The sequence below is a fragment of the Marmota flaviventris genome, chromosome 12 (assembly GCF_047511675.1).
Source record: "Marmota flaviventris isolate mMarFla1 chromosome 12, mMarFla1.hap1, whole genome shotgun sequence".
Lineage (NCBI taxonomy): Eukaryota > Metazoa > Chordata > Mammalia > Rodentia > Sciuridae > Marmota > Marmota flaviventris.
The window spans coordinates 104,630,245-104,658,114 of NC_092509.1; the positions used below are offsets into that span (position 1 = coordinate 104,630,245).

General features: G+C 44.8%; 1 protein-coding gene across 2 annotated transcripts in view; it reads right to left on the reverse strand.

The window, feature by feature from the left end:
* Positions 1–26,111, reverse strand: part of Prrx1 (paired related homeobox 1) — a 67,488-nt gene extending 41,377 nt beyond the window's left edge. For both annotated transcript variants that reach the window (XM_027935049.2, XM_027935050.2), the window contains exon 1: positions 25,730–26,111. In XM_027935049.2, the coding sequence (XP_027790850.1) occupies positions 25,730–25,970 (241 nt within the window). In that variant the 5' untranslated portion in view covers positions 25,971–26,111. The remainder of the gene's footprint in view (positions 1–25,729) is intronic.
* Positions 26,112–27,870: the final 1,759 nt, after the last annotated feature.

Here is a 27,870-nt window from a genome sequence, read left to right on the forward strand (position 1 = left end):
AATTCTCAATATTTGTCATAGATTTATCATTTCCTATCTTGAAAAAAATAGATTCTATAACCAAGACAGATTTAATTCTTAAATAATATGAGAACCCTAGTGGCTTTAAATAAAATACAGCTTCAATTGCTCACCAAATACACTCAGCAATTTAATAAAAACGTAAAGGGAAAGTTAGCTACTTTCTAAAAATATAATTCTATAGTGAATCCAGAAAGAATATCCCGTGCAGCTTACCAGCTCCAGTTATTGGGATTTTTAAGGCTTTTCTTTTGAGTTAAACTCTTCAAACTGAAGATTTAATCAAAAATGTTACAACTTCAGGAAAGTAAGAAATTGGATTCTTAACCCATAAGGATTGTGTCTTTTGTTAGGGAAGGCCTCCTGAACCTAGAAAAGCCTTAACATAAATGCAAATTCTTTCCTAGAAATGGAAACAAGAATATTTTCTATTCCAATTTGTCCCTCCAAGATAGACTTTGCAAGACAGGGACAGACTGTCATTTCCTTTCTTATAGTGTCATTTTCTACTTGGTACTATCTGTGCATATGTGTAGAGTCTGGATTCTAGACCCATCCAAAGCTCCTAAGTTTCTTAAAGGACGAGCAACTGTGCACCCCTCTGAGTGCTTAACACAATGCCAAGCACACAGAATTGTGCGCCCGATACTTCTTGAATAATATAGTTGTGATGAAGCAGCTTGACAGCACCGGCTCCACGGGCAGGAAGCCCCACAGGCCCCAGAGCCCCTGAAACCAGCTGCTGAAACTCACTCCCCATGCACAGGACTAGTATTCCCTACTTTACATTAAATCCTGAGGGCTGTGCTCTTTTGTTTTATTTTAATTTTAATCATATTCTTCCTGTGGTCACATTTCTAGGACCTCTCTGACCTGTAGTTCAGGTTGCCTACACTTAATCTCTCCTGACCCCATCTAAACACTTAAATATTTAAAGCCCAAGTTGTAGTACAATGATTCTTGTCACACAAATTCTCATGTATGCAGGGATGTAGGGAAGTTGAGTTTTATGAAATATGTATTTTCTCAAATTTTTAAATTTGGAAACTAGACTACTGATGGTAGCTCCTGATGGTGCTTATGAATAAATGCTAAGTCCCAACCCACTTTTCTCCTGTACACCACACACGCTCGAACTGTTCTTGGGGGGAGGAGAACACTATCTCCCATAATAATTTCCCTTCCCCAATCTAAGTGATGAACTGCTCATCCTCCATTCTTCAGCCCCAAAGTTCCCATCTCCCAGGAAGTCTGTCTTTCCCTGGTGGACTGACAACTCCATCCTTCACGACCCTTCTGCACCCTGCCTGGTCCTTGCTCCGTCCCACAGACCATGGCGTGTGGCTGGTGTGGAGTCTGCTTCTGCCCACCATGAGCCCCTGGGCAGCACCACTGCACCTATCTGACACCGAAGTCCCAGGGCTTGCTCAGTGCATGGGACATGGAAGGCTTTCGGTGGATGCTGAGTTAAAGGAGGAAGAAGAGGAGCAAGGACCTGGTACATGACAAAGGTGGATCAGAACAGCCAGCGGGGGCTAGAGAACTGTAGCCCCTGGACTTTTCAAGTGACTACTGTACAGAATCCACTGAGAACAGCTTAGTATTCAGATGAGGGAGGCTCCTACACCTTAGTCAAAATGTAACAGGGGCTGGGGTTGTGGATCAGTGGTAGAGCGCTCACCTAGCACGTGGGAGGCACTGGGATCCTCAGCACCACATAAAATAAATAAATAAAATAAAGGTATTCAGTCCATCTACAACTAAAAAAAAAAAAAATTTAAATGTAACCAAATCTTCACAAGGTTTTTCCCTTTTTTTCTTTTGAGGAAGGTTTGTGTCTTTAATCAAACACACACACACACACACACACACACACACACACACACACACACACATGTTAAATCTGATCCATTTGCTCTCCACATTCTTCCTCCATAGCTGTGACTCCAACTCTGTGCCCCATGCACCCTCCGCCCCGCCCCGCCCCATGTCGCCACCTGGTGCCCAAATGCAAGAAAAATACCTGGGAGACGAAAATGATTTTTGTTTTCAGGGTAATAAATATCATAATCTTGAGGATACACTGAAAGCTTAAAAAATCATGTATCTTGACCTAAATATATATTCACAAGCAAAATTAAAGATACAAACCCTCCTCTCAAAACACAGACTTGTTTCCACTGACATCTTTATAAAAACAAAAATGAATGTTCTCCATCTTGTCAGCTCCACGGTCTTCTCCCATGGGTTCCACATTTAAAACCTTTCCAACTAATAAAATATGTTTTACTAAATAAAAAAATCTACTAAATAAAATATTTTGTCATTTGCATTATGTAAAGTCAAAATTTCCCACTTGAGCCTGTGACAGCCAGAAATGCCATTCATGCAGCTCCTCCGTGTGCCCCACCATGACCAAAGGACTCTCTGTGACTTCTCTCCACAGAGTCACAGAATCAGTATCAATCCAACCAAAAGAGCTTGAAGCTTCTCTTGTCTGTGGAGAGAACAGTAAGCACACATTTTTATTAGGCTATTTTTAATAGAAAAAATAAATCAAGGTCCCTATCACTGCCCTCAGGAAGTCGGGGTTTCTGAGCCTGGGAGCCATCGGATGAGGAAAAGGTATGAGCCGTGGGTGAAGTAAGACTTGAGTCAATGGTTCCTGACAAAAGGTCTCACATATCTGCACTGAGCCCAGATCACCCTGCACCTGGTTTTAAATGTTCCATCAGTTGCCAACATATACTGACGACAATTTTATTGTCATAGAACCAAGATCCAAAAGATGCACAACTGAAGAATAATACGATCTTTGTACTTGACTTGAGTCATTATAAAATCATCAACTGACTTTCAATAATAGGAAGCAAAAAAATCACACCTCAATCAAATATTCCCATTAAACACAACAACAAAGTTTTCAAGTTCCACCAGAAAAATGGGGAAAATTAAGTACAACGTCATAGTGAGCTCTTCACTTGTTTTCTTCTGAGCATATAGTCATATTATTTTTTCTTTATGAAATGAACAGTCAGCAGAGGGTAGGAGGTTCATTTAAATGCCCTCACTTAGCTATGTAAATAAGAGCTCTCATTTTTAAAAATAAAATTTTACTGGTAAATAAATCTCTATAGTCTGGATGAACAAAAGCATGAATATTAAATAATTTTCAAGAAAAAAAATTATGAGCCATTGAAAATACCTGACTTTGTGTTATCTTTCAGAGTAAATCTAAAGCAGCATATTGATTTTCAAATGGATTAGCTGAATAAAAGCAATTTTTAAAAAAACTGAAAAAATCATACTCAAGTTTTCTGCCCTAATATTGTCCCGTTACAGAAATAAGTATCAGCACTCTGTGACATCGCCCTTTTCTGACCCACGTTGTACTCTGAGTGCTAATGTTTCTTTAAGTCCCTATTTTATGTTGCTTTCTGGCTCCAAAGTCAACAGAGAGCTCTAGGATTTATTTTATCTCTCAAGATCTCTAGGTTAATAGAAAAATAATCATATCAGTGACTTTTGGAGAAGTCTAACAATGAACTTGGAGGTCACACAGCAAGTAAATGGTTGTGTAGCCTTGATGCTTGGGCTTCTGAATCAGAGAATAAGAAACACATTTTTCTCAATCTAAATATCTTGACGCTTAGCTTGAAGCAAAATCCATTTCTCTTTCCCAGTCTTTCATCCTCTGTTCTTTTCCCCTTTTCTCTCGCCACAGCTTTTTGGATTGAGCAGAAGTATTTGGTCACTTGCTCTTTGACCTCAGAGCCTTCTGAGACTATATATTCATTTGGAGAATGACTCCCTTTAGTTACCTAAAGTGTCCTCAGACTAAATTGTTTCCAGATGTTTACAAATATTTCAAGGAAATATTCACATAGCTTTTATGGCTGAGTGATAAAAGACTCCATAGTGTCTGTTCAATTATAAAATAAGATCCAAGTACTTATTACAACATAACTTTCATTTGACAAAGATTAGCTACATGCCAGGCACAATACTGACCACAGTCAAGGTATTATCTCATTTAATGCCCACAAGAACACACTCCAAGGGAGCCAACGGGGCTCATTTTAGAGAAAAGGGAAGGGAGGCTCAGAGAAGAGCTCTGCAGAACAAAAAAGCCCAGGGAAAGAATGCTTCCCAAACCCACATCTGCACCACGAGTCCTGCTTCTCCCACAGAGCCAGCTCGTCCACTGTTGGCTTAGGACAGGGAAGAAAGGAGAGGATCTGCAAAAGTCATGGGGCACCCTGAGTCCCGCAGAGACGGCCTCTAGGAGGCTGGGGAAGGAGATTTGCGAACAAGAGACCTGTGGGTTTCTCCGGAGCCTAAGGGTCTTTCTCATATGGGTTTAAAGTGTTTATATCCTCACTCACTGTACTCTGACTTGATAAAGAAGAAAAAAGAAAGAAAGAAGGAGGGAGGGGGGAAGAAAGGAAGGCAGGCTTGGTGACCTTCAAAAAAAAAAAAAGCTGTGATTTTAATAGAAATTGTGCTTCTTGTTTAACTTTGGGGTTACTCTGAAAAAGGCAACTCTGAGTAAGAAGACCTAGAAGACCTGCATTTGGGGATGGAAAAGTGCACAGTGAATTCTCCTTTATTCCGAATAATGAAGAGAAGCAAAGCGTGACCATGAATAAACACTCCACGAAGGCTGGTTCCACCCCCCAAGACAACACAGGGTCAAAAAGCTTCGTGTATTGATCCTTAGAAAACACTATGTAGTTTCTCCATTTCTCACCAGTTTTGCCTGGGTATAGTTTGCAAGTGGTATTGGACTCTCATGGTGTAGACTGATCATGAAGAAGCTACAGAGTGTGTAAGTTAGACATGTCAACTGTGGATTGTTCAAAGAATCCATGAAGTGGGGAATCCAGATGCAGGCAATTAAGAGGTGACTCTGTTTGTTCTGGAAAGGTCTCTCCTGGAATCACTGCACAAGTGCGGGGCTGCCTGTCTCCTACCCATGTGAAATGTCATCTATTCATGCCACCTCTTCCTCTGTTCTCATGAAATACTACCCCCCTAAGGCTAGAATTTGAATCTGTGTCAGGAATCCTGACCTTGGCAAGTCACATTTTCTTAGTCCCAGTCCCCAAGGCACTACAGACCTCTCAGACTTTTGACCTTGCTGAAAACCACGGGATTTCTTGAACGGGAATTCTCTTCCCCATTTGTCCTCCTTCCCTCCTTCTCCCTCATCTCCAGGGCTGCCATAGCTCCTTTTAAAGGAAAACAGGGTCATAATGCAGAGCTGCCCGCCTTTGCCCCTTTAGGAGTTTGGTCTTCTGGGCCCACATTTTTCCCAAGATGCCATTCTCCACTTACCAAACTATATTTTGAAAAAATATCTGGGACACAAACATCAACTTGTTTTGTTTTGTTTTTTGCCCTTAACTAAAAATCTTCCAGGCCTTTTCTTTTTTCTTAAATGTAGTGCTGTTCAAATCATTTTTAAAGGGGGTTGAAAGCTGGTGAAAGGTACCTGATGGGCAGCCTTGGAGGTGGAGGGTCTAGACTCTTAGCTGTGACAGAGGGAAGCTAGGACAGCTCTGACAAGGCCCCAGCTTCAGCCCCAGGAGGGCTCTGGCGGGACTGAACAGGTACATGTCATGTTGAATTTGCTTCGCTGGTGTCTGCATTGTTCTTTACTCACACTATTCTCACTTGTTAGAAAGAAAGTAAAAGGGAAAAGGGAAGTCCCGGAATTGAGATGAAGAAAGCTACCTTGTATGCATTTAAGAGTTTGCCCAAGTGAACCCCACCAATAGGTATAACTATAATGCACTAATGAATAAATTTCTAAAAACTTACTACCCTCAAGTCCCATTCAAACACTGCCTCCTCCAGAAGCCTTTCCTTCTGCATCCCTGCAAGATGTGAAAACATGCCTCTGAGTCCACAGCAGTTTGTTACCCTCACATTACACTAGAACTTTATAGAAATGCTCATCAGACCTCAAACTATACACAACCTTTCCTTAATAGTCTTTTCCCTTGAGACCCCAAGATTATTAGTTAAAAAAAAAAAAGAAAGAAATCAAGCAGAGATTATCATTTAGACAGTCATGGAGCAAAGGGTGGCATCCATAGGCAGAACCAGGCAGCACTGAAATATAGATTTTCCAACTCCATATACTCTAAATTCTTTTAGTCTCCTTCTATCAAAATGAATACTTTTCAGATTTCCAAGATTGGGTGAGAGCACTTCAATTCCCACATGCATGGTCTTACAGATCGCCCACACAGCCCCTGGATTCCAATGTCTTCCTGAGAAGCTGAGATTGACCACTCGGCTGCTACTCCAAACTTGAATGGCCCTCTGAAAGGACTTCCAAGTCAGATCCCACACTAACTGGCTTCTCAGCCTGACCAGCCTCCTGTGTCCTGCATTAGGAGATGAGTAGGCCTGGTGGGTCCAGCCACAGTGGAAACTGGGGCTCATCCTGACCCAATTTCCTCTGTTCCTGTTTTCATTGATGAAGACATCTGTGAGAGCTCAGAGGAAGAGAGGAAGGAGCCTCAAATAGCCTCAGATAAGCCCTAACCTAAGCCAATATTTCAGCCTTAGGAAAAATATTGATTAAATTTCCTGTGCTGAGGAGTCAATAAACTGATAGGCTCTAAATTGTCATTCTGAAGTCGGATGACTATTATCTCATTCCAAGGTTCAATTTAGATGAAGTCCAGCTTTTCCTTCCAACTACTGAGCTTCTCTTAATCCATTGCGTAATTTAAGGTTTATGCTGACTACAACTTGTCATTTGCCAAATTATTTTTTAAATCTTGGAAAGTGCTGGAAGGTTCAGAACACTGAGAAACACAAGACAGTAAGGCACTTCTTAACTCCTTCACGGCGCTCCAAGCTGCAGAATGCTTAAGATAGCTGAGTCTCAAAGGCTTCTTGAAAAGCTGAACAAATAGTTTCTTCTGATAGTTTCCAACTAGTGACTTCTTACAGGTTGGAGTTTCCCAGTCTGGAACTACTTCAGGGACATAGAAAGTTCCATCTGTAAGCAACTCCAAGGAGGGATGTGACCGAGCAGAGGGAGACGGACCTAGATACAGGCACAGAGTGAAGAGCCGGGATAGCTGCTGTGCCAACTGTGAGCTGGGTCCAGGCGGGGGCTTGAGGCGAGTGATGGCGAAGGAGGAGGAGCAGGTTCAAGGACCTGGGGGGCGGGCGGGGACACGTGAGCTGGGCATTAGGTTCATCTCCCCAACCACATGACTGGCTGCTTTGGCAACAGGGTGTGTCACACACTTCTTCAAGATCCTCCAAAGTGCTGCACCCCTGAACACAGTATCTGTTAGCAGAATAGCCAGTGGTAGGCAAAATTTTCTGATTTTGACCCATCAAAATCAGATTGACTTTGACTATGATTTCAATTTCACTGTTTGGAGAAAAGACTTAATTTCTGACCTTTGGCTCCATTAACGCACACACCTGAAAGTGGAGGGGCTCAGGCCTAGGAAACGCGGGTAAATTCCTAAGACATTTCCCTTATACTACTTCACACATCTGAACTGCCATCTTTAGCAAGGTATGTTCCCATGTTTTCATAAATTACAAAGAGGCTGCTTCTGCGGAATTTAAAACAGAATGCTTCCTCTGAGAAAAACCCAGGCAGTACGTAAATTGTGTACAACCGCTCTGCCTCCTCTGGCCAATACTCCCATGGAGAGGCTTGAAGTTTGAGAGAAAAATCTGGTTTCTATGTTTTGAGAGAAACAGAAAAGATGGGGCTGAGAGAATGAGTAGCCTGAGCGAGTCCCCTGGGCCAGGCTGCACGCCCTGGTGACAATGGCCCCTCTTCTCTCCTTCATCTCCAAGCTCAGCCAGCTCCCTTTAGCCTCCTGAGCCCCTGAGTAGTGCCTCCTTGGGGCGCCCCCCCACTCTGATCAGGACATGGTCCTTACAGCTGGTTCAGGAGACCACCCTCTCTCCTGGCTTTTGTAAAAACCTCTCAGCTGCTTCTCCTGCTCCTCTACCATCCACACTCCAACAGCAGGCAGGTGGTTCTTTGAAAAACCAAAGCACACTCCACACTCCACAATTCAGATGTCCCCAGTGGTGCCCCATGCTGACCTTAGAACTAGTCCTAGGTCCTCCACCTTCAAGCGCCTGCCACCGCCCTCTTGCACACTCTCCCTCGTCTTCTCTCCAACTCCCATCACTTGCTCCGCTCCGGCCACCTTCACCTCCTGTCTGCTCCCTGGACAGACAGGGCTGTTCCTGCCCTGTGGCTTCTGCACCTGTGCAACATTCCCAGGCACAGACTTCAACCCAGGCCTCCCATTTGTTATAGCAGCAAGTCCCAGAAAACAGGGCACGCACGGGGGTAGGTGGGCTGTCCATGTACATCATTCACCCAAATGATGATAGTTCACGACAGGTCTTCCCACTTAGCTACTGTTCTGTGTCTATCTTCCTCACAGGGAACCCTAAGAAGAGGGAGAGCCTCACACACATGTCCCCTCCTGAGGTTCTTGATCCAACCTGCTGCTCCTCTTTTCCCCATCACTCACCTCAAGGGCTGAGGGTGTGACTCAGTGTTCTAACTTTGCCTAGTGTGCATGAGGCCCTGGCTTCAATCCCCAGCACAGGGAGACATGGTCAAACTCAAAATCAGCAAGGCCCCAAAGCCTCACTGGCATTCTTAAAGGAACCATGGGACCATGCCACATGACAATGCACACACTTAACTCAGATACTGGTGGCCAAGGCAAGGGAGTATTATGAAGTCTGCCCAGAGATTAAATGCATCCGCTTTTAAATTTTGCCCCACGTGGGTCCTATACCAATAGAGGGAAGAACCATCCCTCTCTTCCTCATCGCTGAGCCACAAAGCCACTTCTTCCAGGATGCAGACACCCCAGCTGCTTCTATCTACACTACAGGTGAAAATCATACCCTCATTAGTCACCTAGAGGCTGCCTGGGAACCTCATCACCACTTAGAACACTGCGTCTGGATGAATAGATTTCTAGTTCTTAAAAGCCAAATTAGAAGTGATGATCTGAATCTTTCAAACAAAATTCAATTCATAACTTTAAAAGACTCATTCCTACAGCAAAAAACAACAACCAAAAAAAAAAAAAAAAAACCTGTCACTTTTTCTCCACTGTCTTAAAATCCAGCATTAGAGCTGACCTAAACAGGACCTTGGTAGACCAACACACAGCTGGTGCAATCAGTATTCTAGGGACATGTCCAGAAGATATGCTGGTATTCCTATCCACAGGGTTACGGGCTCACAGGGGCTTGGTAGCATGTTCCAATCATACTGTTTGGAAAAGCCACTGTCAAGAGTTGGGGGTGTGACTCAGTGTTAGGGCATTTGCCTAGTGTGTATGAGGCCCTGCCTTGAATCCCAGCATGGGGGAAAATGGTCAAAATCAACTTCTCACTTTCAGGAAAGCCCTCAGACTGGGGCTCACCCCTGTTTATCATCCAGTGTTGTCTTCCAACGAACTCCTTCATTTAAGTTCACTCAGCCCTGTAATTAACTTCAATTTTGCTATTTAACTGACATCAAAACATCTAGGGCCATCGGGAAGCTTCCCTCCCGCCCAAAGATATCATTTTCTGAGGATTATTTGCATTTTTAAATTTGTAGATCCAATACACAGCCTTGTGCCCCGGATATAGTAGCCCTGTACTTCAATGAATAATGCCACAGAAAAGCAACTCAATGGAACTACTGCCTTCTGATTTCTAGCCACTGGAAGATAAATAAGAGGAAAATGGAATACAGTGTGCCAGAGAGGCCAAGACAAGTTCTGACCTTGTTGGTAGCTGCTTTTGAAGCTTTTGGCAAACTAAGCCTCCTCTGAGCCTCAGGGTCCTCTTTATAAACTGAGGCTGATAAAATCCACCACCCAGTATGATTGTGCAAAGTTAAATAGCATGATTGGTATAAATCACCCACCACTCTACCTGGAATACTAGTAAATCTTAATTTCTTTCCTCTAGTCCCCTTCTCCCCTTGGGAGGCCCCAAGGTTCTGTTAGTGAAATCAATTCTGAGCTATTGGAGCCAAACACAAAGAAATCTGGAGGAAAACCCAGAGTCTCCTTGTTTACTCAGGAACCCTTGTCTCATTGATACCTCTGCGTACCCAGGGGTCCACTGGAGCCATGTTTCACGGTTCCGTTGTGGAAGTCAGTCTCACATGGGGAATTACTTCCTATGGAAGCATTAGGCTTGCTACTCAGAAAAGTGGACTTAAGCCAGTACCTATCTTTGGCAACTGCTCCCCAAAAAGAAGACTCATTGAGGAGGTGAGTCGGCTGGGCTGACTTTCAACACAGCCAACCAAACGCAGCACCTGCCAGGCTTGTACAGGGTGCTATGACACTGGGTGACTCTGACGCACTCAGCTGTGCCACAGGGAGGCCTGCAGGAGTGTGAGCACACAGCTCCTGGGGGTGCAGCCAGTGTGCTCTACAAATGATTCAACCTAAAATAAACAAGAGCCCACTGTGAATTATGAAGCTGTAATTCCACCAAGGGGGCTCCAGTGACGTCATAAACCACTAGAGCAAAGTTCATGTCACCAAAGGATCCCAGAGGGAGGAGAGGCCTGTAACTCAGTAGTGGTTCAGACTGGCTCCAGGAGAGCCTTTCGCCTCTGGTTCGGGCCCCTTTTCATCTCTGCAAGGGCTGTCCTTTCTTGTTCTCTTCCTCTGAGCTTACTAAATCACCCTCCTCCTGCTTTTCTAAACAGAATACCTTTAAATCAGTCCAGTGGTCTATCGGTTAAGACAGGCCAACAAGCAGACCCTTTGGACAGCAGTCTGCAACTATACAGACCTCATTAGATGCTACCTGATATTGAATAGAAAATAATAAGTTTAGGACAAGAGCCCTGGAGCATACCTTAAAAGGTGATAACTAAAATATAACCTTAGTATGTGCCAACTTAAGAGAATAAATTCAATTGTCATTAAACAAGGTACATTTCCAAAAGCTATGGCTAAATTTCATTTACATCCATTTTATAAGTCCACATCTAGAAAAGAGGTAAATTAAAAATTGGCTGTATCAGACCACATAGAAAATAGGTAACCAAATTTCAAAATATTACAAAAATTGTGCTTTATCAACCATCTGAAAGCATGGAAGTAGTTTATAAAATCGAAAGTACTGTCCTTTAACACATTCATGTGGTGTACTTTGATCTGAGAACTTACACTTAAAACTAAATTGCAAATACTAGGATCCTTGTGAGCGATTGCCACTTTTTCAATATATGATTTTTCTTCTAAGTGCTGAGACAGCCATTGCCTAACATTAGCCTTGGGATTTTTACATTTTTTCTTTGCAATGTGCTTAGGACACTGCCAGGCACTTGTAAAGGCTGGGCTGATGCTCTTTATTTCTCACTTATTGGCTCATATATTCATTTATTCAATAATTGTTAGCCACATTTAGTAGGAAAAACCCCATGACAAGTGCTCTGAGTTAGAAATTGTCTACCTCTCTGCCATTGTTTTCAAAACTACATGCACTAAAGGCACAAGACCAACTCTTAGGGAGAGTAAAACAACAACAGAAGAACACACAAGACTTAGTTGACGTCATAGGAAATACTCATTCGATACCAATCGTTATGGAAGAGAGGTCTAGGTCAGTGTTTTCAAACTTTGAGGTACATAGAGATCACCTGGGATATTTGAAATGCACACATTTTGGAGATTCTGGTTTACTGGGTATGGATCGGGCCCTGGAATCTTCATTTTAAGATGCCTCCATTCATTCCAAAGAAGTGATTTGGGCCCCACTCTGAAGACATAGAGGATTAGGACACAAGCACATTAGGGAAGGTGCTCTGTTACTTCTCTGTATCTGAGTCATGAGAAATTAATTGCTTGTGGGAGCAATATAGACAGAAGAAAGTACTGAAGAAAACCAAGGCTGAAGACAGATTTCCCCAGATGAGGAAGGGCCCCTGCTCTCCCAAGGAGAGCAGTAACCCAGAGCTACCCACATCACCAAGCAGACCGTAAGAGCTAGAGCCAAGAAAATCAGCATTTTTAGGCAGCACACGCACTTTTCCACGTCAGAACTGCTGTTCCCAACAGAGTTGTGTCTAACACCACTTAGCATGTTCAGGGCTGGCTGCCTGGATCCTAAATGGCCTCGTGGTCAGTCGCTTCCTTAGACACTAGAACACCAGCTTTGCAATAAACTGTCTCCAGTGCCTCACCCACAGGGACTGGTTTGCTCCACATGGACCACAGCTGTTAGCTAAGCCAATGTATTACCCAAGAATGCCAGGGAGACTTGATTGCTAATTGCTTGGTAAAAATAGGGTTCTGGATGCTTCATGGTATAGAAATGCAGTCTATATGACCTCGCATATCAGATTTCAAAATGATATGCTCAAAAACAAGTTACACATCAAACTGAGGACAGAATGTTTGTCTTATTCAACTGGTTAGGAAGTCTGAATTGGAAGAAGAATGGCAGCTGTATACGTAATTGTATCATTGAGGTACAAAATTAAGTAAACCCCACAGGAACCTCAGTGGAGTGGTGAGTTAGAGCTACGCTGGAGGTCTTAAACTACAGCGAGAAGGTAACGTGACCTATCAGGAAACTTTCTGCTATGTCGGGCTGATGCTTGTGTCCTCAGCATGTATCATGTAGTTCCTACAAAATCCGGAAGCTAAATAGAAGGAAGGGATCAGTCTTCCTCAGGAGAGACTGCAGTGTTGGAACAGAAAAGGATCACGTCATCTGAAGCGCAAAAGCTGCAGGACTGTTTCACCCTGGACAGACAGAGGGTGGGGACCCTTCTCAGAAAGCTCCAGCCTTTGCTTGGCTCTCACTGTGGGGCCTTGAGGGCTTTGCTAAGAGTCACAAGGCACCAGCTTCTAACTGCAGATTAAAAACCGATGTCTAGCCGCTCTTCAGTGACACGCTGTGTGAGTGGGACCTAGCGCATGGGAATATTACAATTCCAGGAGCAGTGTCAGCCTCCAGCAGTGTCTGAGAAACCACACTGACTGTCCATCCGAGCCTGGAAGGAGTGGTACTTGTCAGAGACGCCGGCTCAGTGGAGAATTAGAGAAAGGCAAGCGTCTACCTGACACTTTCAGTGGGAAGAGGAGAGGGTGGAGGGCTCAGCGTCCCTTGTCTCATTCCTCCCGTGAAACTGTGCAACAGATATTAATATGCCAGTTTATCCATGAGCACATTGATATGCAGAAAATTGTCTTGAATCAACTGGCAAATAAATGGTGGGGCCAGGGTGTCATACAGAATTCTCTGAACTCAGAGTGAAACACATGGAAACTCCCGATGTCCATAAATCAACAGTAAAGACTTTCCTCCTTTTAATTTTTAATATTTTTTTGCATTGGGAATTGAATTCAGGGCCTCATTCATGCTAAGCACATGCTCTACCGCTTAACTACACCCCCAACCCCAAAGGTTTCTTGCTTTTTGAGAGTTTGGTATAACTCTAATGAAATGCATTCTTATATTTTTGATCTTTACTGATAATTTAATTTAGAAAATGCTCCATGGATCCCTGTGGTATATATATTTAGCTATTTAATATATATTTATCCCTTTATTCTTAGTCACATATATTTATCCCTTTATTTTTCAAATATTCAAATTTATTTTTCAAATATTCAAATTTTCCTGAACGCAACCTTTTCTTGGCCTACTGCATTCCCCTGGGGAAGACAGCCACAGCAATCATACGCCTTCTTTATAATGAGGAATGTGAGTCCGTTCAGTCTAAAAATACTTGCACAGCACAGCAAGGTGGCATGCTGGACTCCTCATCCTAACTCACACTGGTCACTAGACAATAATGCATCGAAAAGAATCTGGTTGACCTCAAAAGTGGGGTGTGGTGCAGACAACTGAAATGGTACATGTCAATTCACAATAGCCCACTCAAAATCTCCAAGCTACAGTTTTCCTGACCGTAAGATGAAAATAACTATACTGACTTTTCCTACTTCTCAGAACTGGCTTTTTGAAACATAATGGTATTTGTTTACATTCTTAAAGTTTGTGAAGTAGTTTTATACACCTCACTCTATCTCTCATAATATTAATTAACACTTTATGACAAAGGAAGTTATCAGTTCACACAAGTAATTTCGGAAAGGAACTAACAAGCCAGCAGCTTTAGTATATTAATTGAGATAAAAAGATTGTACTTCAAGGCCTACCCCAACACAGGCTAAATTTCCTTGAAATTTCATGCTCAAGGTAGCTCTGAAACTTCAAACCAAAAACAAACAAACAAACAAAAAAAACCCCAACTGTACAGAAAACAGATATTCTTGCCACCCTAAGAAAGAAAAATGTTCCAGAAAAGGGAGAGAAAGAGAGAAGATAAAAATTTAAATAGCGGCCCATATATTCTGAGTAAAAAACGATCATACTCAGAAAAATCTCTTCCTCCCTGAGGGCAGTTAAGAACAGACTGCTAGAGTCAAGTGTGCAGTGATATTATTTTCTGTTTCTCTTGTCAGAAGGGATTCGGTGTTTGAAATATGTCTAGCAAAACTGCAGATTTCAGTTCCATGATTAATGAAGTAAATTACATTTTATTTCTTAAATGTGTTGTGGATTCACCCTGTGGTCTCCCCATGCGGAGGCCTGGAGCTGCTGAGCAGCGCATCTGGTTGCGGGCCAGCAGCTCTCCGGGTGGCTCTTTCTTTCCTTCCTTAGGAAGACGCAACGTGCAGAACTGCAGGAACGTTTATTGGGCAAGTGTGGTTTTAAACTCTCAGAAATGGTGGTTACTCTCTGTCTCCCTTCTCGTGAGGAGATACATTAATTACTAACATAGAGAAGATGCATCTCATTCATTATTTTGTTCAAACTCAAATTTTGTTCAACATGATTTTATATCACCTGTTGATACTTTCCCTCAATAAAACATTGGTGTTCGTCTGGCAAATATTCTAATGTCGACTTGCCTGAAAATGATTTTTCGATAAACTTCATCATAATAATTTATATCTTAGTCAGGCACACTTCTCCAGAGGCTGACACAGGAAGACTGCAAGTTCAAAGCCAGACTGAGTACCTTAGTGAGACCCTGTCTCAAAATAAAAAAATAAAAAGGGATAGGAATGTAGCTCAGTGGTAGAGCACTCCTGGGTTCAAATCCCCAGGACCCGACCAAATTATATCTTCCTTATAATCATCACTTTAATAAAGATTCATGTCTGGATAAAACACACAACCCTTATTTTTGTAAGTGCTTCTTTCTCTGTGAAAACACACGACCATGTCCTGGAACATGCCACTATCCCAACTGATCATCATAATCACCATTCTATAAAGCATAGAGAAATGAATGCTGTTTCCTCCTTTAAAAAAAAATGTGTTTTAAGATATTTAACAAAGGAAAATTCAAGATCCGGGATCAATAATAATGAAAAAATGTTCAGTCCCTTATGATATGTTCTCCCCCACTTTGTGGTCATTTTGAGAGCTCTTCCTTACCAAGCCATTTAAACACTCAGTTTTGTGAATTGAGGCCCTGTACGTGGGGTCCAGCACGCCCTTTAGGTATCACGCAGGCTTTTCCGATTTCAAAAGGAGACATGTGCTCATGTCTAGGAAAGCTCCCAGCTAGAACAAGCGGAAAAGAAAAAGAAACTGCTTCTCTGAAGGACGTCAGGGCTGGAAGAGCGTTCCCCCAGAACCTGGGAGGGCTGGAGCCGGCCATGATGCCACAGCCCCGTCACCCTGGGAAACCTGTTTACCGTTGCTCGCTTGTTTGTTTAATTTTCCTGATGAGAACAAGTGAGTTATGTTTATCTCTTTTCTTAATTTGGGGAAAAAAAACAATCTGAAAAATGACATTAATTTCTGATTAAAAAAAATCAGTCATCATGAATGCTAATACAATAAAATTCAAAATTGCGTACAAAATTAAACATGAAAATGGCAACTGTATCTACTTCCAGGTAGGAACTACAGATGGCCTTTCTTTCTCATTGGAATTTTTGATGTAAAATAGTACCTTTTTCTAAAAATAAGCATATGTCACACTTTGGTATTACTCTGTAATTAAAAAGTGACTCTCGGCTAGACAGCAAAGATGGCAGAGCCACAGCACACAAGGCCATCACCTGTGAACTTATTTGCTGTGATGCACAGTGTGGAAGAGACCCTCCCCCACACGTTTCTAGTCTGAAGAAAATTCTTACGGCAAGTTAACCATCATAAAATATTTAGACAATAATCACGCAAATCCTGTGGAGGCACTGATAATTTCCAGAGTACACACTGAGGAAAGGGATTCGCAGAGTCTGGAACCAGGGAGTGAGAGGAGGCCTCCAAGAATGGGGCAGGTTTGCAGAAAGAGGCAGGAGCAAGGACATTTCAGGTAAGAAGTCAGAGAAGCAGAACCGAGGCAGGGCACAGGGGACACACACAGGGCTGGCACACGAGGGGGCAATAGGAAGAGATGCCCATCTGCCCTGTGTCTGTGAATGGGCAAGACGCTGGAACGGGAAAGAAGGGTAGACTGTGAACAATTCAGCCTTGATGTGGAAAAGAATGAAAAGATACTGTGTACTCTAAAGGGCAGGACTATGATTTTTTATCAACGTGTTTGTAGAAGAAACTAAGTTGTTATTCAATCATCCAATAAATAAGCTTGGAGGATCCATTTACCCTCTGTTCATCCTCTCCACCCAGAAGACAAGCAGGCAGGATGCACATTTAGGAAGGCAGTACATCGAGCAGGGGAGAGGCACTAGAGATATTAAAAGTAGATGATTCGAGTAATTTTAGGAGGCAAACTTGCTGAGAACTGGCGATGGCTTGGACAGAAGCATCAAGGAAGGAGAGTCAAGGATGGGTCTGAGTCTGAAATGTTCGAGTTTTGCACTGACGTGGTGCCACATAGGAAAAGAGTGAAGTCTGGAAGAAGGTCAGATTGGGGAAAAGAAGTCCATGTTTTGTTGTTCCTGAGGCTGAAGCGCTTTTATGACATTCAAATGAGGATGTCAAATAGGGGGTTGCATATATGGATCTGCACCCTCCAACGCGGAGGTGTTAAAGCTATGAACTGGAGTCTCGTGGTTACTGAAATGATGGGCCTAGAGTACCAGGCAAAGAGCACGAGATGGGAAGGAGAGGGTGAGGGGCCTAGGACTTTGGCTAAATAGAAAGGCATGTAACAGAACACGAGGAGCTCATTCTATTATTTAGTAAGCATTAACTGACACAGGCAACATTTTGACAGCTGTCTCAGAGTTATACAGTTCCTGTAGTCTAGACCAGTATCTAGGGAAGCAGCACTGGAGAAAATTGAAAGGAAAATCGAAATGTACATAATTATTTAACATCACCTCCCAGTCTGGACTGATATTAACATATGCAGATGCCTGTCACTTTGAAATGTTAAATCCCCTATATTTATGGGTTACCTGGAAAAGGAACAACCATAAGAAGTCGCAAGATGGGCTATTATAAAATGAATTAGCAGGGAGGAAAATTGCATGTAGGTATCCGATACATTACATATAAATGAGCTTGATAGCCCTCTCTTTTTCTGAGGACTCCAGAAAACAGTATTTAGGGGGGGGCCTTTATGTCCCAATTTTCTCTGCAGCACGCAGATCTTCCACATGATGGTTGGGGTTGAGGAACTACAAAGAAGAAAAAGGCCAGTAGTCAAGGACAGGGGGCTGAAATGTCGACTGCCTCCCCAACCCACGAGGCCCAAGCCAACTCTACCAGGCCCTGCCTGGACCAACACTGAATTTGTGTGAAGAAGACATGGAACTTGAGGAAATGTGGCTCTCTGCATGTGCTTCAAGTGCTGGCTAGGGCTCACACTTTGCCCATGGTCAGACTGACTGAGTACAGCACATCCAGCTCAGATTTTGATTGAGTTGGGCCTCTTTGCTTTAAAGTTATGGATCCGAGTCCTCTTTGAATGATGTGGCCTCCTTCTAAGTGTTTGGGAGAGCACTCATCTGTTTTCATGCTTATTCATAACTACACCACCTTCCAGCACTGTGAGGTCCTTTAAACTATAATGACATGACTGATGATGAGAAATTAAGTGAATGGGGTGAATGTTCTTACTCTCAGACAAACGTTTGTGGGAAAGCAATTTCCCTCACAGTTCTGGCCCATGCTCCTGCTTCTAGGGTACAGCCCAGCTCAGATTATCCTGGAAGGTATGTATTAACCACCATTTATGCTAAGAAGACAATATCTTCATTCAGTGGATTTGTTTCCTCCAGGGTTGCCTCATCTTGTTGACCCCCAATGTCAGTAAGAAAAAAAATTCACAAAGGAGGTTAAGAATTTTTCTTCATTTGTCCTGTAAGTCCCTTGAAACTCTTGCCCAGAAAGGGGAGATCACTGGAGGGCAGGAATCAGATTTGAAAATGGCTTGGGTGCTTAAGTTTCAGGTTCACACAAGAATCGGGGGCAATTACTATTCTTGGGGGGAAGGAGGGTTACCCTAACACCATGGCCTAAAACCAGGCTCCGGATGGCTCAGGGTCTCTGCAGCAGTTTGGCAGCCGGGTCTCCATCTGTCAGTCTGTCCCTTTTCCTTAAACATTTGCCCCTCTTTCCTTAAACAAGTTCAAATACACAAACCCCTCTATGGGGTCAAACCCTCTCTTTCCCCATGAAACCTGGGCACCCATTCTAGTAGCTACTGACTCCAGAGGGTCGGTAGTCTGTTCTACCTCCTGCTGCCCGTCTGCTCAGGATGGAATCTTGATCACCCTCATTTCAAAGGAGGTGAGGACGGCAGCGGCCTACCAGCTCCCTCCATGTTTCTGTCAACATGTGTGTAACATAGATTCAGATAGTCCCCGAAGAGTTTCCCCACTATTTCTATTTCTCGTGTTTTGCTGCTTAATGTAAAGGAGTCTTTCAGCCTGTCTCTCCTGCCTGGGTCCAGGGGTTTTTAAGAGTGGGCAACATCCCAACCTCAATCTGGGGGGTTGCGCCCCCTATCGACGGGAGATGGCAAGAAGAAGCACATCTGGCTAGGCTGGTGGTTCCCCACACAAAGTCCCCTCAATTTGCAGGAAAAGGGCAGAGGTTGGGTGGGAGGGTTTGCATCTTTTCCTGGACAGGGACCGGGACAATTAAAACCAAAAAATATACTTTGGGTTGTGTTTTAAAAGTTAAAATTCTACGTTGGATTAATTCCTCGTGTACTTATTTCACATACACTCACTCCCCCCCCAACAAGGGAGCCCCCCCAAAAAAACTGCTCTTCAGTCCCCATGGCAAGCTTCATTCCTGCGTCTGAGTTTGGGTGTTATTTCTCTCTTTGCCTGCTAAGAAAATTTCCAGTCACTTGCAAATAACTCCAGAAAGCAACCTAGATCTTTTTAACAATTTGGATAGTGGGGATTCAAATGAACATACATATTCCAAATTTATTCCTCATTTGATGCTGAGCTTGGTGGAACTGGTAACATAAAAATAAGTAAGCCCCAAAGTTCTCAGGAATTAGAGCTTCCTCATTCCGCAGTGCTGCAAAAGGGCTGGAGCATCCAGTACCGGAAGAACGTTCTACTTCTGTCTATGAGGACCACAGGACTGCAGACTCCTTAAGACTCTGACTGTCCTGACTCTTCTGAGAAGTCACTTGTGCATGGAATTGATTTGTTTTGACATATTCTTTCTTTCATAAAACTTTCTTAACCATTTATACCTCTATTTCTCATCCCCCGTCCCCTGTGCTGGAGTGGCTATCAGCCCCGAAACTGGCTTCTCAGATATTTTTTCATTAGGAAATATCATTAAGTTCCAGAGCCAGTGAACTATAGTAATCTTTAAAGTCTTAAACCCATAATCAATAAGCCATAATTGTTTGTGTGACTACATACTCCAGTTTGATGCATTAAATACAATTACTGCTAAGAAACTGCTAATAATCAGACCACAGTGGAAATGTCTTTCCAAGAGCTTCCACAGCTACAAAACAAACCTGCCGGCTGATAAACACCAAAGACCCATCCTTAGTCTTGTAGGCAGTGAGTGCATCTCCATTTTTCCTGGTTTAATAAGAAACGGTGTTTAGGGGGGGAAAGGCTGTGGCAGTTTGTTGATGTTTTATATTGTTGGAGAGTGTTGGTTTTTAATGGAGCATTGTTAGCCTGAATACCAAGATATTTGATTTTTCAAGAGTTCAAGTTCTCCTGGATACATAACAATGCTATTGATATATACGTCCTCATTATCTTGTTTAAAAGGGAGCTAAAGAGCACCAAACTGTGGAAATCACTGTTGGGCTTCATCAAAGTAAAATACAGAATTGAACAAAGAGCGTGAGCCCATTCCAATTGTCATGCTGTGCACCTATAGGTAGCTTTGCAAATGTTTAGACACAAAATGGCCATAGGGAGTTTGCCCCTTAACCAAACCTTTTTTTTTTTTTTTTAAATGTCTGTCTCAAGCTTTCTGGAATACTCTTAAGAGTCCTGAAATTAAACTAACAAAGACTTGGATAGAGGATGCTGAGCCCTGGCAGTGGTGTTACTTTGAAGGAGAATGCTCTATCTGCCACCACCACCCGCTGCAAACAACAAAAACAACAACAAAAAAACTCTTCTACCCTTGCAAAAAATTAATAAGCACAAGAGCACAAGCAAGCCTTATGTCCTTCTTTGTAAATACTCCCCTATTTTCAAAAAGTCGGTCCTTATAATGCTTCTGATGACTCCATCTCTTCTAAGGGGTTAAAAGAAAATGCATATTCCAAACGCGGTAGAAAGTGGGCACCTCCAGGGGCTGGAGACATATGGGGGTGGGGGGCGAGGGTGGAACCCGCACCGCATCCTGCAGTAAGACTTTTGCAACAACCGGGTTCGCTCTCCCCGGGCTAGGGATCTGGTTTGGTGAGGCCCAGCTAATAGAGCTAGCAGGTAAACAGGGTAAAGAAGGTTGTAAAATAAACATACTTTTTAAAATGAAAAATCAAAATGATCTAGAGATACTCGCAGTTGAAAATCTACAGCTGTCATTTAGTGCCAAAGGTGACTGCTGTCCCGGAGCAGGGGTCAAAACTAGCGGGTCTGGGTCGGTGAAATAGAAATGCACTGCTGCTTCTGATAAAAAGATCCATTTTGCAGAGGGCATGAGGGGGGTGACATCTTGTTGGTTTAGAGATGATTTACGCACTCGTGTTGTAAAATCTAAAATGACGCCCCTGGGAAGAGGAAGGAAGGAGAGCGGACTGGTTGGTGTGACACATCGCTACCTGCCTGAGGCCCCACACTCGGATGGAGTGCACCAGTATAAGGTCGGGAAACAAAACGCAAGATCGCAGGGCATCCAAGGCACGGAGAAAGGCTCCGAGCCGCGGAAAGGGTTTCACCGGCGAAATACACCGCGGGGACGGTGACCCATGGTCTGCAGAGCTGGAGATCTGCAGCCCCGGGGGCATTGGCAGCCTGGCGCCTTGGACTTTACTGGCCCATTTCCCTGACACCTCAAACTCCAAGTCTTCTGCCTGTGGCCCGAAAGCGGGCGAGAGTCACTGAACTATCCATTCATCCAACAGTTTAAGAGGAGGACACTCAGCCCCCTGCCCCTGCATGCAAAATTAACATTCACCACCGGCCTTCGCATTCGGCTTAGAGGGCTCAGTGTCCGCCGTTGATTCTGGGTTTCACCTTCCTCCCCTCTAAAAAGAAAAATTTCCTGGCTACCCTAAAGACGATCTATTTAACTGGCTCCCCTCTTGAATTAATTGAGAGCAAAATTCAAATTCAGAGTGTCAGCACCGGAGGTCCCAGGGTGGTGCCGCTTAAGTCATTTCGGGCGCCATAACTATCGCGAATGCTGAGACACAGGGGGAACTGATATTATTTTGATACGAATTCAACCGGGGAGCGCCCCAGAAAATGTTCCCTCTCTCCTGGGCGTTCCTCGGGCGAGGAGGAGTTGGGGAAGCTGGGCCCGCTGGAGTGCGGCTGGTGGATTGCGAGGGTAGGCCTTCGCGCCGCGTTTGCACCTCTCCCTTTGTGACAAATCGATTTCCCGCGCCGCTGTGGTACATTTGCATCCCGCCAGGCCCGGGGCCCAGCTGCGCCCGGTACACACTTAGCGGCGGCTTGTGAGTGTGTGCGTGTGCGCGCGCGCGTGTCTAATTGACTCTCCGTCTACCTTTTTATGACTACATGTGTTTCCAACAAAAGGTCCTATTAGGACAATCTGGTTTCACTAATTTAGGGGTTGGGAACGTGGAAGGCAGGAGCTTTTTTTTTTTTTTTAACAGTTTGCAGAAGTTGAGATTAAGAAATAAAAGCGAGATGAACTGTCCTTCTAGGGGTAGGTCTGCGTCTTTTTATGACCGGTTCCTCTTTCCTCTCCCTGGTATCCCTGTTCTGCCATCACCCCCATTCACACACGGAACTTCCACCTTCACCACTGGATTCCTAGGGTGTTAAAGAGCCCAGAAGTTATGAGAAGTATACTGGGTCAGGAGAATCAGCTAAAAGGGAAAATAAATCCTTCTATTGAAAGAAAAATAGAATGAATCTCAACATCAGGGGTGGAGCTGGGATGCTGATGGGGAGTGGGGTAGTTCAGGAGGAAGCACTCACTTTGGGCCCAGCTCAGTTCCTCTTCGCTACACTGGGACCACATTGTAATTTAAATTTTTGCAAAATTTAAGAAGCTAATATTGAAAGAGTAAGTTGAGGGCTGTTTGCTAATTTCCTCCAAACAGAAAATTTAGAAAGGACAGGGATAAGAACTGTTTCTGTAAGCTGGGAAAGTCAAAGTTATCTTTTCATTGTTCTCCATCTCTCCAATGGAAATTATCTTTTTCCACTCTGGAGGAGTCTCTCAGCTGGCTGTAAGAAACACCGGGCTCCTGATGCAATTTTTCAATCCCTCTGACTCCCAGTGTGCCTTGAAGCCAGGACTTCTGCTCTAGCACTCTTCTGCCCAGAGACTCCCCTCTCCTCTGTTTCACAGACCCATCCTCCGGTCCACTGCAGGCTGGAGGACCAGTTCAACCCCACAGGTCTTGATTTCCAAGCAGCTTACAACTTCCTCTGCAACTCCTGGTGGGAGCCTGAGAACTAAGGGACAGTAACTCCACCATCATCCTTAGACTCTCCCATTATCATTTCCAAGGAGAGGAAGGAGGTGAGGAAAAGCAGCAAACTATTTGTTAGCATAGCCCCAAGGAGAGGAAGGAGGTAAGGAAAAGCAACAAACTATTTGTTAGCATAGCCCCAAACCCAGGTCTCTGGAAATAAGCCTTCCACATAGATATATTTTCTCAGCCACTTTCTCATCTCCTTGCTCTGCATTCTGTGACTTCCTTCCCAAATTATTGACCATCCTCTGAATAAATCCTCTCCCTGGCTGGCCTCTGGAGTCTATTCTTTTCTGGGTCCTCTCCCCCAAGACCTCTTCACTCTTCATATGTAGGGGATAGGCTGTAGTATCTCCAGGGTAGATTCCCATAGTTTTGTACCCTTCTCCCAGAATAAATGGTCCCAACTGTGCCCACAACCCTAAAATGTCCCAGCAGATGCCACATGTGTGGTGTGGCCTTGGTGGCTCCAGGAGCCATTCACCAATCCCAGGCAGTCTCCCAGCCATCTCCTTTGACTTACAAATCATTCCTGGGTATTGTAGCCAGCTTTTACACCTAGCTTCCCTAGGTACCTACTAGAGTACCATAACAAACCCAGAGCTCCCTTCTCTTGGCATCCACTCAAAGAAGCCAAAACACAGGTACCTTCTGCATCCCTGCAGAATCTGATGTTCACCCGTGGCCTTGGCCCTGGGCTTGCAGAGGCCAGGGCCTTGGTCCTGCATTTCCCATCCTCCTGCCTTCTCTTGGGGCAAAGCAACAGTGACTTTTCTCTCCTGCTCCACCCTGGTCTACGCAGCAGTTTCTTTGCAGTCCTGTTTACTGTTGGGGGTCCAGCCTTCAGACCTCTGACAGTGTAATAATTAGCCATTGCAGAGAGTAAGAATATTAGAATAAGAGCTGTAAGATTCCAACTACTATTCTTCTAGTGTTTACATGTTTTTTACATTTTCCCTGGTAAATGTTTTAAAATAATCATAGTATTTCACAGTGCATTTTGTTACTGCTAAAAGAGCCTAGCAAACACATTGGTCCTGCTGCTGGCACTGCAAGCAGGGGCAGAAAATCCAAAGCTGCAAACCCCCCATCTCCCACCCCATTCCCCCTCAAAAAAAAAAATTAAATTAAAATAACCTGTGGCAGCTCCTAGCCCTTACTCTGGATATTGACTCTTCATTCCTCAAAGTTGGCTGCCTTTCTTTAATTAAGGGCCGGGCAAATCTCCTTTGCCAGTCAGTCCCTGAGGCCCTCTGCATAAAGTAAGTGGGCATTGGGTAGATTGGTCCCAGGTCACTCCTGGCTAAAATCACCAAGGGGCTTCCAGGCCTAAGCTAAAAAAGCAGGGTAAGAGTGGTACCCTGACCCCAGAGAAGGCCTCTCCCTTGGTACCTACATCCACTGAGTCCAACTGTTTCTCAGAACAGTTTGCTTTACATGTCTATTTTCTGAAAGTCAGAGATGGATAATGTTTGTGAGAATCTTAGAATAGTAGCAGGCACCCACAGGTTCCAAACTTCAAAAAACAGCTATTAGCAAATAATGGTGTGGAAATGAATCATTTCAGAACTTCCAGCCCCTTCTGACTGGCAAGATGGAGGAGAGAGGTAGTATCTGAGCATATCTCGGCCTATGTCACCTGGAATGAGCCAAGTGACAGGTCTGTTACAGACTCAAGGAGGATGGAATACACTTGGAGTTACGTTTTAGAGACAAAGCTAATGCCAGGCGAGCTTTTCATGGTGGTGGGGAGGGGGGCCATATCAGTCGGTGAGGATGGGGACGGGCACTTAAGCGTAGGCTTTTCTGGAGGGTTAGAGGCCAACAGATAGAGCTACTCAAACGTGACACCAGCTTCAGCAATGAAGCCCGCGATTCCTGGTGTCTCCCTCTTGTGCGGAATCATTCCGGACGGGGATCTCAGATTTACTTCTAAAGCACATTCCCTTTGCTTCGTTTGACTTTACCCAAATCAACCGGATTTCTAAGTCTCAAACCCATCAGCAGGTGGAGGCGAAAGAAGGGGACAGAGAGCAGCCGGAGGGACTGAGGGCGGGCGTACCCGCGCTGCTCGCGGCTTGCCAGGCCTTGGGTGCCCGCTCAGGGTGGGCAGCCTGCGCAGCGGCAGTGGGGCTCCTGCGCACCGGGCACTCCAACCTACCCGGGAGAAGCCTTCCCGACCCCACTCAGCAGCTTAACCCGCTGCTGTGCTCAGACAGAGCTGGCTTTCCAGGCTGCGCCCCAGCAGGACCCTTCCCGAGCCCAGTCCGTTCGCCCCGCCTGCCGGATGTCGTGGCAGCGGCGCTCGCCCGGGACTGAGGGCTTAAGGAAGTCCCTGGCGGTCAGAGTCCCTGCCCCAGACCGCAAGGCCTCCGAGCGTTCCCGGCCACGGAGCCTTTCCCCGACTGCCTCGCCTACGCCCTCCGCGGAGCCTCTTTTCCTCGCCCCTTGCGCCCTATATGCTGACCGGCCATTTCTCGGGCGGCTGCCACCACCTCTCCTAGAAAACCCGGACCTCCTTCCCCTGGTCATGGGCGCGCTCCCGCCTCCCTACCTGGGCCTCCGCCCTCGATCCCCGGCACACACTTCCCTGGGCTCGCGCCCCTCACTCACTGTCCTGCTGCGGGGTGTCGCTGCCACTGGTGAGTCCCGGCGACTCCAGCAGGCTCCTGCCCGCCTCGCCCACGCTTTCGTCCGCCTGGGCTGCGACCATGTCCCCGGCTTCCTCCAGGTCTAGCAGGTGACTGACGGAGAAGTTCTTTTTCGCCTGCAGGGTGTCGAGGTTGCCCGGGCTGTCCAAGCGGCCGCCCAGCGCCGGTTGCCGCTCCAGAACGTGCCCGTAGCTGGAGGTCATGGTCTCCCCCTCCAATCCCACCCACCCCCCTCTTCCCGCTCGAATCAACACCAAACGCTGTGGGCGAGAGGGGGGAGAGGAGCCGAGTGGGGAAGAAAGAGGGGGGAGTGGAGAGAGAGAGAGAGAGAGAGAGAGAGAGAGAGAGAGAGAGAGAGAGAGAGAGAGAGAGGAGGAAGGATAGGAAGGCCAAAAGAAAAAAAAAAAAAAAAAGGAAAAGAGGGCGGGGGACCCCTTTCAGCAGAGCAGAGCGTTCTGCACCCGCAGCCTCCTGCAGCCTTAGTTGCTTTCCTGAAGCCAAGTCCGGCGCGATCCAAAGAGATAATCCACACCAAAAAATAAAATTTAAAAAGTTACCCTATGTTTAAGTCAGGAGTAAAAAAAAAAAAAAAATCCCTTCCAACTCTCAAAAAGCATCCACACGCACACACTAAAAATAATAATAAGGGGGAGAGAGGAAAGGGGAGGCCAGCAGGGCGGGGGAGTTAGGCAAACAGAAGAAGAGAGAAGAAGGGGTGGGAGAGAAGTATCAAAGTGGGTTTAAAAAAAAAAAAAAGGTTAAAGGAGTTATTCCCCGGCAAGAGTTCAAGCACCAACAGAAGAAGGCTTGTTCCAGCTTTAAAACATCTTCAAGCAAACGTGTTCCCCCCTCTCTGCACTCCTGTGGATTCTCAGGAGTGACTAAAGTTTCAGGAGGAGAGGGTGATGTCTTGCAGATGTATTAGCGAGCAGGATTCTCACTTTTCGTAAGGAGTAAAAAAAAAAAAAAATACAATAAAAAATAGGGCTTCAAGAGTAGGAAGGAGGGTGGCGTGGGTCCCCCCTTTCTTCTCTCTCTCTCTCTCTCTCTCTCTCTCTCTCTCTCTCTCTCCCTCTCCCTCTTCTTGCTGAGCGCCTTTTTCCTTCTCAGTTGGATCAAGAAGCTCTCTGGCACTTCAAAAGGCACAAACTGGCATGCAGAGGAGGCTTTGTAGGGAATACAAGAAAATTGGAGACCCCTGGGAGGGCAGATCTCGACTTAATAGGAGCCTGTAATTACGTGGCAAAGCCTTTGTGCGCGCCTGACGTTTTACAGACCCCCTTTCTCCATCACAATCTCCTTCTTCCTCCTTTCCCTCTGACCAAAAAAACAGTCTGATTAAGAAAACCCCCTTTGCCAACATCAGAGCCAGAGAGAAAGAAGAGGGAAGGAGCAAGAGAGAGAGAGGGAGGGAGGAGGGAGAGAAGAGGGAGGGAAGGGAATGAGAGAGCCCCTTTGGATTTATAAAGTAAGGTCTAATTATCATTCCCCTGCAATAGTATCACGGGGAGAGAAGACAAACTGAAACCCACAGTCACTTCAAACGGGCTGATTATTTTGCTTCGGTATTAACTCCTCCAGATTTGTTTAAGATCCTGTTGGAAAATCTCATTTGCATGTTTTGATAACAACTACAGGGAAACTTGTTGGGAAAAAAAATCCACGACTATCACAAATTTTCTTTTCCTTCTGTTCTTCCCCCTTTTAACGTTTTCTGTTGTTCTAATAGTTGGCGGGAGGGGGGGAAGTTCAGAGAGAGTCAGAACGAGCGAGCGAGAGAGCAAGCATATTAGTCTGCTCAGTAGAGACAGCCTATTAAAAATGTAATAAAATAACAAGAGCGATAATAATGGGAGGCTCTCCCATGCTTTTCCTGCGCACCGAATACAGATCCGGGACTAGAAGGCACCAAATCGATTCGTGGTTATCCCTGCGGTTAGGAATCTCGGGGCCAAAGGCAATAGAAAATTTAAAGATTTATTTAGTTGAAGGAAAGGACTCTAGAAGTATGTCAACCGTCCCCTCAATCCTGCCATTTTTGAAAACTTTTTGGTATGCCGAGATCGCTTCCTCTTGCGACGACACTAAGCCCAGAGGGTCCCA